This window comes from Pinus tabuliformis, chromosome 1_2 (assembly GCF_031772625.1).
Source record: "Pinus tabuliformis cultivar Carrire ecotype Pingquan chromosome 1_2, CPIR1, whole genome shotgun sequence".
Taxonomy (NCBI): Eukaryota; Viridiplantae; Streptophyta; class Pinopsida; order Pinales; family Pinaceae; genus Pinus; species Pinus tabuliformis.
Window position 1 is genome coordinate 1,333,828,884 of NC_142298.1, and position 13,612 is coordinate 1,333,842,495.

At 37.1% G+C, this 13,612-nt stretch overlaps 1 protein-coding gene across 1 annotated transcript in view; it reads left to right on the forward strand.

Annotated features, from left to right (window-relative positions):
- LOC149211121 (26S proteasome regulatory subunit 8 homolog A) overlaps positions 1-9,153 on the forward strand; it is a 28,930-nt gene extending 19,777 nt beyond the window's left edge. Inside the window, exons 6-9 of the mRNA XM_089396916.1 lie at positions 6,361-6,517; positions 6,986-7,084; positions 8,392-8,502; positions 8,604-9,153. Of these exons, the coding sequence (XP_089253042.1) occupies positions 6,361-6,517; positions 6,986-7,084; positions 8,392-8,502; positions 8,604-8,744 (508 nt within the window). The 3' untranslated portion in view covers positions 8,745-9,153. The remainder of the gene's footprint in view (positions 1-6,360; positions 6,518-6,985; positions 7,085-8,391; positions 8,503-8,603) is intronic.
- Positions 9,154-13,612: the final 4,459 nt, after the last annotated feature.

Consider the following 13,612-nt stretch of genomic DNA (forward strand, 5'->3'; position numbering starts at 1 on the left):
TGATGATGGTGTCTATAAATCATTGGTCTCGCCAACATTGTGCTCAAATCTTGTGGAGAGATAGAGTTGTTTGTCAAGGCCTTGCTATGTCACAATGTTGGATGATATGATGCTAAACAAATGGGTTACCAATTTGTCTCTTCTTATGAGAATTCTTGAGATTGAAAATGTCCAAGTACCTTGTATGGATTATGAATATCTCCCTAGTTAAGAGGGAGTGTTGAAATATGTAACTAGGTTCGATTTTCATAATGACATATGTAATCATGATTTTATGTATATAAATGTAAAAAAAGAAAAATAAATTTATTACTGTTGTTCTTGAGGCATGGGTTTCATGCTCAAGGGAATTTATTTTACAGGTCAAACACCCATTGAGTGTGTTTAGGTTTGTCATAAAGTCAATTGAGTCATTCTCATGTATTGAAGACCCATTTGGGCATGTTACATATTGTAAAGGAAAATTTATTGAGTCTTAATCTAGTCAAAAGACCCTCCAAGACCTTGTCATGGCTTAAAGATCAATTTGACCTACATGAAGAGACAAGTTAGCCTAAAAGAAGCAATTCGACTCCATGAGAAGCCTATATAAAGGAGACTTTGACCTCACTTAGAGATATACACTTCACTCACTCAAGTTCGATCACAAGGACAAAATGAAGTGCGAAGAAGAGGAATATGAAGGAAGGAGGAAAAGTCGAGTTGTTTTGGATTTGTTTTTGGGCTACTTCTCTCCACATGTGCGAAGGAATTAGGGCACATATTGTTGCAGTAAAGCCGAGTTGCAGAAGTGAAGATAGGTCATCAAGAAGAGCTATTCTAGGAATCAAATTCTCTAGGAGAGAAAATCTATCCAAGTGAAGAAGAGAGGAGCAAGAATACACCATTGTTTCTCACACGTGCAAGGGCTAGGGTTTTTGCAGAAGAATCTGCTGGATTAGTTGAAATTACAGAAATAGTTGTAGGGTAGGTCGAAGTTGCAGAAGTAGCTGCAGGGCAAGTTGAAGTTGCAAAAGAAGCTATTGGATAGGTCGAAATTGCAAAAAAAGCTGCTGGGAAGGTTGAAGTTGTAGAAGAAGCTGCTAGGGAGGTCGAGGTTGCAAAAGAAGCTGCTGAATGTCAAAATTGCAAAAGTTGTTGGATGTAAGGTGTGACATGGTCTTGGAGGGTCTTGGTCAAGGGCCAAAGGTTTTGAAATTTGTCAATTGAAGGTATCTAAGAAGAGGGAATTCTTGTGGGTTTTCCTCAAGTTGGAGAGGTTTTGGCCTCGACTGATTGCCTACATCTTGTGTCCTATTGTCTCATTGATTTTACTGTTTGGTAGCTGTTTGATGATAGAAAAACACTAATAATAATCAAGTGAAAGAAGAAGCTTATCCAATTAAGTAAAAATATATCACAAGCTCTTATCAAAGTAAGAGAAATCACCTAAACTTGGTGCCCCTAGATTTCTCAACATGATGATGCAGGAGCATCTAACCCCCCTTAATTAAAGGAGGAATCCAAAGCGGAGAAGGAGGAGATGTGGACCATCGAGCAAAACAGGGACAATTCTGTTTAAAACAGAGCTAGATTGATGGAATTAATAAAGTCTCGAGGAGACTTTAGTTAATGTAATCTGCCATGTATTCGTATGTATAGTGAGCTGTAGAGAGAATCTAGGGAGTTGTTGAGTGTTTCATGGAGAGGATTGATCGGATCCTTCCAATGATCCGATCCAATGTTTTCTATATATATATATATGAGCCTGCGTGTTCAAGAAAGGGAGGAGAGGATAGAGTGATAGATAGAGTTTTAAGAAACCCAAGTGCTCAAAATGTAGTCAAGTGGAGAACTCGTCCTAAGGTTGAAATGCCTTAGATCTGTATTCATATCGTAATAATAGAAAATTGTGCATTCTGTGGATTTTCATGTATTTATGTATTTACGTCTTTTTGAGTTATTCTGTTTATTGCACTGTTGATTGACCATTGATCACATAAAGGATCAATGGTGATCCAATGTTTATATGAATGTCGTGTAAACAGAGAAATGGCAGAGAACTGTGCTTTAACACAGAGATTCAATTTATGCATCGTTTTAGCCCGCAAGCTGAATTCTAGTTTACACTAAAAAATGGCGCAAAACAAAGTCGGGATTGGAATCCGTACTCGAAAATTTATGGACGGGGACCTATATTCTTATCGGGTCTGTAAGGCAATATCACAACGACAATTTTTGTAACAGTGAAAGTGGATTTCAGGTGGCCTCAAAACCATAAGTGGTATTGAAGGACGGACGCCGATACCACTCATCAAACGAGGCGTGGCAGCGAGAGGAGAGAGGAAGCCGCTTATCGAGTAGTTAAACCTCGTGCTTGTTATCTATCCAATATCAACGATAGCCATCGGATCTAGAGCGACGTGATCGATGGTCGGAGATCAACAGACTGTTTGATCTTCGGAGTGAATATTGATCGTTGATCGGAGGAAATATTGGATGACATAGATTGATTGATCGGCAATCGGGGCAATCGCTAAACGGAGATTGGAGGTTGGAGTGGCGCTGCGGAATGGTGCGAAGGAGCAGACTTGCCGATATTTATAGAGGCGGGCTTATAATATTTGAGATCTGGCCCAAGTGTTCTGGCGGGGTTTTTCTTTGTATTTCCCTTGTTCGCGTTATTTCCGATATATGTATTGGATCGGGGTTTTTATGGTAAAAGCGGGTTTTTAAGGCTAAACACATATTGTAAATGCTCCGGATAGTGTAAAGGCTTCGATATGTTGAATGGTCCATGATTTTAAAGGCTTAGAGCCTTATGAACGCTTTCGATAAGGGTTTGTGGGCCATAACCCACAAGCCTCAAGATTGAATATTGAAATGAAAGAGGAAATTGGTTATACCCCTATTCCTCTTTTCATCAAGTGGTATTAGAGCAGAAGAAGATTCTGCGTGCAAACAGAAGGGAGAAGAGGTACAGTTGTGTTAAAGCTGGAGAGTTTGTGTTCTTACTGTCGTGTAGAGAACGGCAGCAGAAGGTGAGAAGATTTGCAGCAACCTAGAGCAAGGTGTGCTCAATTGGTTCCAGAGGAGAGAACCATAAGGATGCCAAAAGACTGAGTGAGGAGGGCTTGGTGAGGTATCGTGTAGCAGAGGAAGACTGTTACTGCAGAGGTCGTGTTGCAGCTCACAAAAGATCATAAAGGCAATTCTACAGAGATGTGGGTAGAATTGCTAAGGACAAAGAGGAGCATATGACCAGGAGGTCATAATTTTTTGTGCATCCGGAGTCTGATGTAGGAGCATCTAACCCCCCTTAATTAAAGGAGGAATTCAAAGCAGAGAAGGAGGAGATGTGGACCATCGAGCAAAACAGAGACAATTCTGTTTAAAATAGAGCTAGATTGATGGAACTAATAAAGTCTCGAGGAGACTTTAGTTAATGTAATTTGCCATGTATTCATATGTATAGTGAGTTGTAGAGAGAATCTAGGGAGTTGTTGAGTGTTTCATGGAGAGGATTGATTAGATCCTTCTAGTGATCCGATCCAATGTTTTCTATATATATATGAGCTTGCTTGTTCAAGAAAGGGAGGAGAGGATAGAGTGATAGATAGAGTTTTATGAAACTCGAGTGTTCAAAATGTAGTCAAGTGGAGAACTTGTCCTAAGGCTGAAATGCCTTAGATCTGTATTCATATCGTATATAATAGAAAAGTGTGCGTTCTGTGGATTTCCGTGTATTTATGTATTTAAGTCTTTTTGAGTTATTCTGTGTATTGGATTGTTGATTGACCATCGATCACTTAAAGGATCGATGTCGATCCAATGTTTATATGAATGTCGTGTAAACAGAGAAGTGGCAGAGAATTGTGCTTTAACATAGATTCAATTTATGCATCGTTTTAGCTTGCAAGCCGAATTCTAGTTTACACTAAAACCTGGCACAAAATGGAGTCGGAATTGGAATCCGTACTTGAACATTTATGGACGGGGACCTATATTCTTATCGGGTCCATAAGGCAATATCGCAACGACGGTTTTTGTAACAGTGAAAGTGGATTTCGGGCGGCCTCAAAACCACAAGTGGTATTGAAGGACGGGCGCCGATTCCACTCATCAAACAACATGTGGCAGTGAGAGGAGAGAGGAAACCGCTTATCGGGCAGTTAAACTTTGCGCTTGTTATCTATCCGATATCAACGACAACCGTCGGATCTAGAATGTGATCGACGGTTGGAGATCAATGGACTGTTTGATCTTCGGAGTGAATATTGATAGTTGATCGGAGGAAATATTGGACGACAGAGATTGATTGATCGACGATCGGAGCAATCACTAATCGGAGATCGGAGGTTGGAGTGGCGCTGCGGAATGGTGCAAAGGAGCAGACTTGCCAATATTTATAGAGGCAGGCTTATAATATTTGAGATCCGGCCCAAGGGTTCCAGCGGGGCTTTTCTTTGTATTTCCTTTGTTCCCGTTATTTCCGATATATGTATTAGATCAGGGTTTTTATGGTAAAATCGGGTTTCTAAGGCTAAACACATTGTAAATGCTACCGATAGTGTAAAGGCTCCGATATGTTGAATGGTCCATGATTTTAAGGGCTTAAAGCCTTATGAACGCTTCCGATAAGGGTTTGTGGGCCATAACCCACAGGCCTCAAGATTGAATCTTGAAATGAAAGGGGAAATTGGTTATACCCCTATTCCTCTTTTCATCACATGATAATCCTCAACTCTTTTGATTTTGTGATACGCTTTAGGTGGATTCCCTATCTCTTTTCTCTCTTAATTTTGTACCATGTTTTATTCATTTTTATCCTAGCCTCTAGGTAAGCATTTTTTTTCTCGTTCCATTGGCTGTTAATTTGGTCATTGGAGGGCCCTAATGCAATTTAATTTTTAGTTTGAGTTGCAAACATTGACTACTGAGCTCCCAAGAAAATTTCTGTACATCAGTCTTCTGATGCTGGTGTGTTCAGCTTGGGAGGGTTAGTTTATTGTTGACGTTTAGAATTATTCAGGGAACTGCATGACATGATTTTGAGCCAATATGTTTTAAGCAAGTTTCAAGTGAATTACTTCACTTGTCATCTAGAAAGTGGGCTTGTTTGGTGTTGACATGTAGAAATATGAAATGTTCTTGAGCCAATGTGTTTCAGGCAAATTACTTCACTCATCATCCGGGCAACAATTATATGAACTGAATCAAATGTTTCTTTCAAATTTGAGTGTGAAGTGTTTGAGGAGAAATATCTAAAGAATAAATGAAAAAAGTCATATTGTGATACTCTAAGTTGTTTAATTTCAGAGGCCACATAACACTATATCGAGTTGAGAAATGAGGCTTGGTACATGTACATATGAGGTGGAGGCAGGGACAAGAGAATGACTGGTATTTTTTTATGATTGTATTTTACAAGTTAAAATAAACTATAAGGAGTGATACCAGTGAAAAGGGAGGGGCGGGGTATCCCAAATGATATATTTGGGAGATGTGAAACATATGGGTGGTCAGCAATTATATTTAGAGATTGATTGGGAATTGAGGATATTAATTCGGCTTTGGGTGCAGGAAGTTCTCCTATGGTGATTTGCTATATTTAAGAAAATTAGATCTTTTTGGTGTTGTCAGCCATTGAACTCTTAGTATCCAATGCACATAATGCATTTCACATTGCATTGTCCTCTTTATGTGATCATTATTGTTTTTTTCAAAGAAATTGTAGGATTTCATTTAACGTTTATAGAATAAGATTAATTGAGTCTAGTGATGTGGAACCTATTATTCACTAAATGTGCTGTCCAGTGGCTACTTTATTTTGTATATGCCCTTTAGGATAGCGATAGAAAAGTTTGTCACTTTCCTTAATGCTGAACTTAATAATGACCTTTTCTGTTTTACCATTTATGTGGTCTCTCAAAGGTGAAATGTGTCATGTGAATTAGAATTAACAGGATTTCAATATTTTTGTTACCGGCTTTTACAGAGAACATGAAAATTAGATCTTTTTGGTGTTTTCAGCCATTGAACTCTTACTGTCCAATGCATATAATGCATTTTACTCTGCATTGTCCTCTTTACGTGATCATTATTGTTTTTTTCAAAGAAAATGTGGGATTTCATTCAACGTTTATATAATAAGATTAATTGACTCTAGTTATATGGAACCTATTATTCACCAAATGTGCTGTCCAGAGGCTACTTTATTTTGTATATGCCCTCTAGGATAGCGATATAAAAGTTTTTCACTTTCCTTAATGCTGAACTTAATAATGACTTTTTCTGTTTTATGTGGTCTCTGAAAGGTGAAATGTGTCATGTGAATCAAAATTGACAGGATTTCAATATTTTTGTTATTGACTTTTGCAGAGAACATGCTCCCTCGATTATATTTATGGATGAAATTGACAGTATAGGATCTGCTCGAATGGAGTCTGGCACTGGTAATGGTGATAGTGAAGTCCAGCGAACTATGCTTGAGCTCCTTAATCAACTTGATGGCTTTGAGGCATCTAATAAGATTAAGGTATTTATATTTAAAAATGATTATATTAACTCTTATGTTACCTGTTTCTGTCAGTTAATTGTAGTAGGTAATGCCTTTGCATGGTACTATTTATTGTTGGCTCTGTGTTTCTGTTTAACAGGAAGGGACTTATCTTGATAAATTTTATGAGAAGTGTCTGAAAATGAAGTTTATAGAATATTGATATTTTTGTCACATCCTTTATGGTCTGTTAGGGTTTCACCATCAGGGCAGAATAGAAATTATTGTTGTTGTGAACTTTTCTTTTATCTTGATGTAGTTCTTTTGCATTGGGAAATGTGTTATTGGCAAGAGCAGTACTTTACTCACACACACTAGCTATTTTTTAAGTGCTCAGGATTTTCTGTTGACTTCTGATGCATGCAGCCGAGTTTAATTAGGCTTCTATGTTCTTATAAATAGTTGAGATAATTATTATATTTCTTATTATTTCCTCGTGTTTAATAGGTTCTAATGGCTACAAACCGGATAGATATTCTTGATCAAGCTCTTCTTCGACCTGGTAGGATTGACAGGAAAATTGAATTTCCTAATCCTAATGAAGAGGTATGTTTTGCCCTTTCCCTGCAAATGCTTGTAGAAATGTGTGTAAAGAAAAACAGTAATTTAGTATCATTATTTTTCTCAAGACTTGTATTATTCTGGTTTAATTGGGAAACAAGATGGTCAGTCTTTTTGTGGTATATCAAGGCTGACACTAGTAAATTGTGTTTCAATCAACAAAATAGCTGCTAACTCTTAAAGATCCATATTTTAAATTTATAGTTATAAATTTAGTGAGCTGTATGACAATTCCTACTGAGTTCCGTATGATAGAGTCCAATGATTCTGTCCCCTTTACATGGTCAATTTGGGCAATTGGCAGTATTCTAATAAACCTGCCAATGCAGAAGAGCATGTTGGTTCTCTTTCTTATTAAACATTTAAATGCCCCCTTTGACATGCCAACCACAATGACTGTCTCCCTATCTCCCTAAGTATTATTTGAACCTCTGGTAAAGAGTATTTTCTTATAGAGTATGGTTTATGTTTCGAAGAGTCACGACTTAGAGCACTACTGCTAAAGAACATCTAGGTCTGTCTCTTTTTTGTGTGTTCTTATCCTTGTAAGGCCTAGGATTGAAAATGATTATGATTAGGATGTATATGAAGCGTAGAATGGTTGAAGTATGAAACCAGGAAGTCTTATATAATATAGAGTAATTAAGTTATGGCTCTAGGTAAAGTTGTCTTAATAAAGGGTAGGGCAATTTAAAACCTATGGTTTATGTTTCGAAGAGTCACGACTTAGAGCACTACTGCTAAAGAACATCTAGGTCTGTCTCTTTTTTGTGTGTTCTTATCCTTGTAAGGCCTAGGATTGAAAATGATTATGATTAGGATGTATATGAAGCGTAGAATGGTTGAAGTATGAAACCAGGAAGTCTTATATAATATAGAGTAATTAAGTTATGGCTCTAGGTAAAGTTGTCTTAATAAAGGGTAGGGCAATTTAAAACCTAGAAGGCATGATTTTCATCCTCATCCTTGTTTACATCACAAATTTTACAGATTTGCTCATTCCAACGTGATTTTGGGTTAGTCCAGTGACCATTTTCACTTTCGAGGACCCCTCTGCATTGGTCCTGAGTTGGCAATATTCATTTTATTCTTTAACCACAACCTGTTGGATGAACCAGGCTTCTTTGAGCTGATAGTTTTAAGTTTTAACTCCAATAAATTTTGAATGGCATTCATTTTGCAAGTAGGGTTACCCCATGAATCTAATTTTAATTTTCTATCTTGTTAGATTTATTCAAAGCTTTCTAATACACACATTACTAATCAATTGCTTTGTGTGCTAAATATTGCAGTCTCGTTTTGATATTCTGAAAATCCACTCAAGAAAAATGAATCTGATGCGGGGCATCGATCTAAAGAAAATTGCTGAAAAAATGAGTGGTGCATCAGGTGCAGAGCTTAAGGTAAGATTTGTATTTCTTTTTGTATTTACAATTTATATGTATTCCTTTTGTTGTTCTACGGACTGGGCTATAGCTGACAAATATATTCTACAAACGGCCAGGCTGTATGCACAGAAGCTGGGATGTTTGCATTGCGGGAGCGACGTGTCCATGTTACACAAGAAGATTTTGAAATGGCTGTAGCTAAGGTTATGAAAAAGGAAACAGAGAAGAACATGTCACTGAGGAAACTATGGAAGTAAGGAAAGGATCAGTGGATTCGTTGGTTCAATATATCAAGCTACTGTGTGTATTTCAGTGGGTTAAACATGTCCAGGTGGTTGTATTACTCGCGATGGCAACATGGAAATAAGTGGATATTTTGCAAGTAAAATTTGTTTCTAAATTCATTTTGGGCTTGGAGATGCCTTGGTCTATATATTCTCTGCAGGAAGCTTGGACTTTGAATTAAAAAACTTAGTTAATTTCCAAAGTACAAAAACATCCTCATCTCTTATTTTAGCAAGAATTAGAAATGTGGTTCTAATTAATTGTTGAATATCATGTCAGATATGGCAGTGCTTTTCAAATTACGGTTTGGAACTTTCTCCCAGAGATGCATATAGTGTTGCACCTTTGTAAGAATTTTAAACGTGATTTCGTTTTGAGTTAGCAAGATGCAGCACTGAAATGTAGTATTCTGATATTGGATGAGCTAGTTATTAGTTTTTAGGTCAGATTACTGCTATTTAAATCAGTATCTGTAGTAACTTCTTGGGAAAAGATGGTATATTAGGTGAGAAATACAAAATGGTGTTATAGGCCTACCCTTTTCTCATGTGGAAATTTATATTTAAGAAGAAACTCTTGATACTAGTAGTGTTTTTTCGAGCCAACTTAACACCCTTATTTCGTTGTCAAATGTAATAGGATTCTGTCTTCTCATTCAGATTGAAATGCTTTTATGTTGGTATTAGGGGTGATGATTTGTCAGTTAATTTTCAATATGTATTTAATTTTAATTTGTACCACTAATGGCCATTTGTAGTAGGATTTTCATTTGCACAACTAATCATCACTTGTAGATATTTTATATTTGACCACTAACGATCACTGGGTATTTTTTATTTGCACCACTAATAGTTAGTCCTTGAGAGCAGCAACAATTTTGGATACATGAATGCGTGGATCCAATTAGAAATATCCGGAAACAGGGTCTAGGTATTGCATGGTTCTGAAGCTTATTTATAAAAGCGAGATTTAGAAAAGGTTAGAGCATCAAGTATGATAGTTGTTGATTGCTTTAACAAAATGACTAAAAATGTCTAGTATGCAAGGAATATCGGGAAATGAGGAGGCCGTGAGGTACTAGATCTGATTTATAAAGCGGCTAAAGCTAGACAGTAGCAATTCAACCTCAATCTGGAAAAAATAACATCTTTATAGAAGTGAAATATGGAAAATTGCCCACAAGGCTGTGGTCCTAAAGACTCGGTTTCAAACCCCATTAAAATCTCAGTTTGACAGTGCTTATATGCAGCTTCATTCAGAAAAAAAAGTACAGAAAAATTGCCCGTCGCACTGTTCTGTGGTTTAGATGGGTAGATTGAACGTTAGATTAGCTATTGAGTTTGTCAGTGCTTGATATGCGGCTTCATTAATAAAATTGTTGGAGAATCTCATTCAAATAATGAAGGATACAGGATTATACAGTTAATCAAAGTGGAGAAACATTGATAATGAATACTGCGACCATTAGATATGTTTTTCATATTTACTTTGATTTAAGTTATTGAAGACATTACTCTTCTGGCTAGGGTGGCTGGATTTGTCGCAGTTTTCAATCCTAACAACAATGCCTTGTATTCCTATCTTTAGTGTGCAGTATTATCAAATTTTAAGGCATGAATGAAGCAGCTTATTACCTAGACCCCAAACAATTTTCCGCCTGATCCCACCTTCTTTCACCCCTCCCCTTAGATTATAGTAAGACCAATGCTAGGGTGGCTGGATTTTGAACAAACAGAACCAAACGGATTTTTCATTACAGTCGCAAAATTCATGAACTTAGTTTGTGATTCCCTGCACAATCAGTGTCTTAAATAATCTTTTTGTTATTCTAATCTTATGATAAAAGTGTTATTGATGAGCTGTCCATGTAAGAGCATATCAAAATTTAGTGTGAGAACGTAAAGGTCACCAATGTTGATGTTGGTCAACACTAAATCATTGCGAATGTCTAAAACAGATTGTCCCCTAAGTTCTAACTAATATTATACATCATCATCAAATCAAATGAGAACATAAAGGTAGCCAATGTTGACGTTGGTCAACACTAAACCATTGCGAATGTTAAAACAGATTCTCCCCTAACTAATATTATTCATCAAATCAAATGATAGACCAGACAAATGACAGACCTAATAGGTGGGACCCTCTTTAAGAGAAAATTTCTGGGCAAGAAAGTCAAGACGAGTAAAATTATCGCTGTCGATACCCAACAAATATTCATTGCACAAAGTCGTACGCTATTGGGATGGTAAATCATGTGGTTCTTAAGATACATGGATTATTCATTACACCTACATACACATATATAGTGTATATACACTATGGTTATTTAAGACGCTACTATGTGTGTTATATACACTGGTTATTTAAGAGACCACTATAAATGTGGTTGTTTGATTGGGTGTGGACAATTATAACGCGCATATAAAATAAATCTGACCAGGGTATCTCGTTTATATAACTTTGATTTAAAGCACATGCATACTTATATGATAGGGTTTCAAAGCATTGATGTTCGATATTGATGTAGATGTAGTCTACAAAATTATATTTTTTTTGTCGAGAAAGTTATGGAAATTCTGGTTATATTTTGAAAAGGATTTTTGTTTTTGTAAATCTAAGTAAAAGTCGTCAAAATTTATAATTTTAGGTGTTTTAGATGTTTTTTATGGTTCTGAATTTATTTCCACCATTAAAAACATTATTCAATTTTTTGCCCGGATTCCAGCCACTTTTAAACATCCAAGGAATTCTTCCGCCGCTTCCCTAAACTACAGTTGCGTCCAAAATTGCAGGAGCCCCTCCCCTACAAAATTCGTTACACACATATATACAGGGTTTTATACGTTTTCTTACCGCTGTGTATTTCGTGTACCCGTTTCGTTTCAGCGAGGCCGCTTGTCAAAGCATACCCGTTTCGTTTCAGCGAGGCCGCTTGTCAAAGCATTATAAACCATCCATCTTCATTCTCTTCCTTTGCTTTGTATTATCTGGTTGGTTTCATGATGCACCTCGAGATTAAGTACCGACTCCGTATCGAGTCTGACGAAAATTGGGTATATTCACCAAAGGGTACTCGTCCTGTCTAAAGGCCTTTTGGAATTACAATGCGCTATCTATCTTCTTGAATTATATCAGTTACATGGATAATTGTGTGGCTGTTAATGTTTATTTTGATGCTTTCTCCCTTTCCTCGTTTGATTTATATCCTTTGTTTGATGTTTTAAACTCAAAACTCCTTGTATTAGTCAATGAACAGTTCTTATTTTTTTACTGCCTGCAAGTAATTTCATGAATAAATATGTTGCATTTATATCCTTTGTTTGATGTTTTAAACTCAAAACTCCTTGTATTAGTTAATGAACAGTTCTTATTTTTTTACTGCCTGCAAGTAATTTCATGAATAAATATGTTGCAGCATGAGTTTTTTTTAATAGAAACATAAGAAGGGGCAGGGGCAGGGGCAGGGGCAGGGGCAGAGGAACAGGGAACAAGGACCAACATCTTGGTGTAAGGAGAGATAGGAGACCCTCATTTCGATGCCGATCTTCAATAGTTAAGGCAACTACATATTGGCGTGATCAATTTATGGGGTCAATTAGAGCCTCAACGTGTGGCACGGCCTAAATCACAACCTCCGTTTCCTCAAGCCACCCTCCACAGGCATTCCCGTTCCCGTTCCCCACACATGTCTGCACCTTTGGTTCATCCAAATAATTGTCTTAGGGGCCAATTATTTCTTCACAACCTCTGCGTTCGAGTCAAAGTTGGCTTGCTGTTTCTCCACCCAACTGCCCTCCTAGTCCACACATGTCACGTCTGCAGTTTGCTGCTTCCAGTGTAGTACATACTGCCCTTGCAACACACCACCATCCACACCTGCTACTCAACATTGTTCCCTCTGCACATCAAACTCCCAGGCAGCCTACATTATTGGCTGGTCCCATTGGCCAATCATCAAAACATCCAGTTATTTCCTCACCTCTGCCAGTGAGCAAAGGCAAAATGCTCAAGCCACCTCTTCTAGTTCTTCTCATGGTTCATCACATTCAATGACATCACGTCCACAACAATAGGAACAACAAGCGGACCCAACTCCTCCGATGGGAATTAGTCTTGGCTTTGACAACACTACATTTCGGGACAGATTACTTGGCTTGATTTCTTAGCGTTGTTGACATGTTTATAAGTTGATGTTACTTCTTTAGTCTGACTGCTTGATGCTGCTATTTTTGATGGCTCATCTTTTGAGGAGAAACATTATGGTTATATATATGCTGCATTTTATATTATTGTGGTACCACGTTGAACGCAAATGATTAATGGAGTAACAAGGAGGATGGGAGGTACAAGGATTATGGACTTTGCCTGATGATGTTTTGATGTGGAAAATATGGATAAACATTATATATTTGTTGGATGCATATAAACTTTATGGTTATGTTTTGGTTATGGTATGTCTTATAATTATCAGAATAATCGAAGATTTATGGGATGAACCAATTGAATGGGTCACATTTCTTTCTTATTCACTTGCGTATTATTCTTATTCACTGGTGTATTAGAGAGAAATATCAGAATAATCGAAGATTTATGGGATGAACCAATTGAATGGGTCACATTTCTTTCTTATTCACTGGTGTATTAGAGAGAAATAGAGCCTAATAGAATGAGTAAAGAAAGGGTCCCACCTTTTAGAATCGAAAGTCTTGATTAAACTAGTTTGGTTAATAGCGTTTAGAACTATTTCTTCTTATTATCTAACCAACCTGATTAGAAATATAACTAATCTGATATTTTAAACTTGAGAACTTCCTCTTAATCTAACCAACCTGATTAG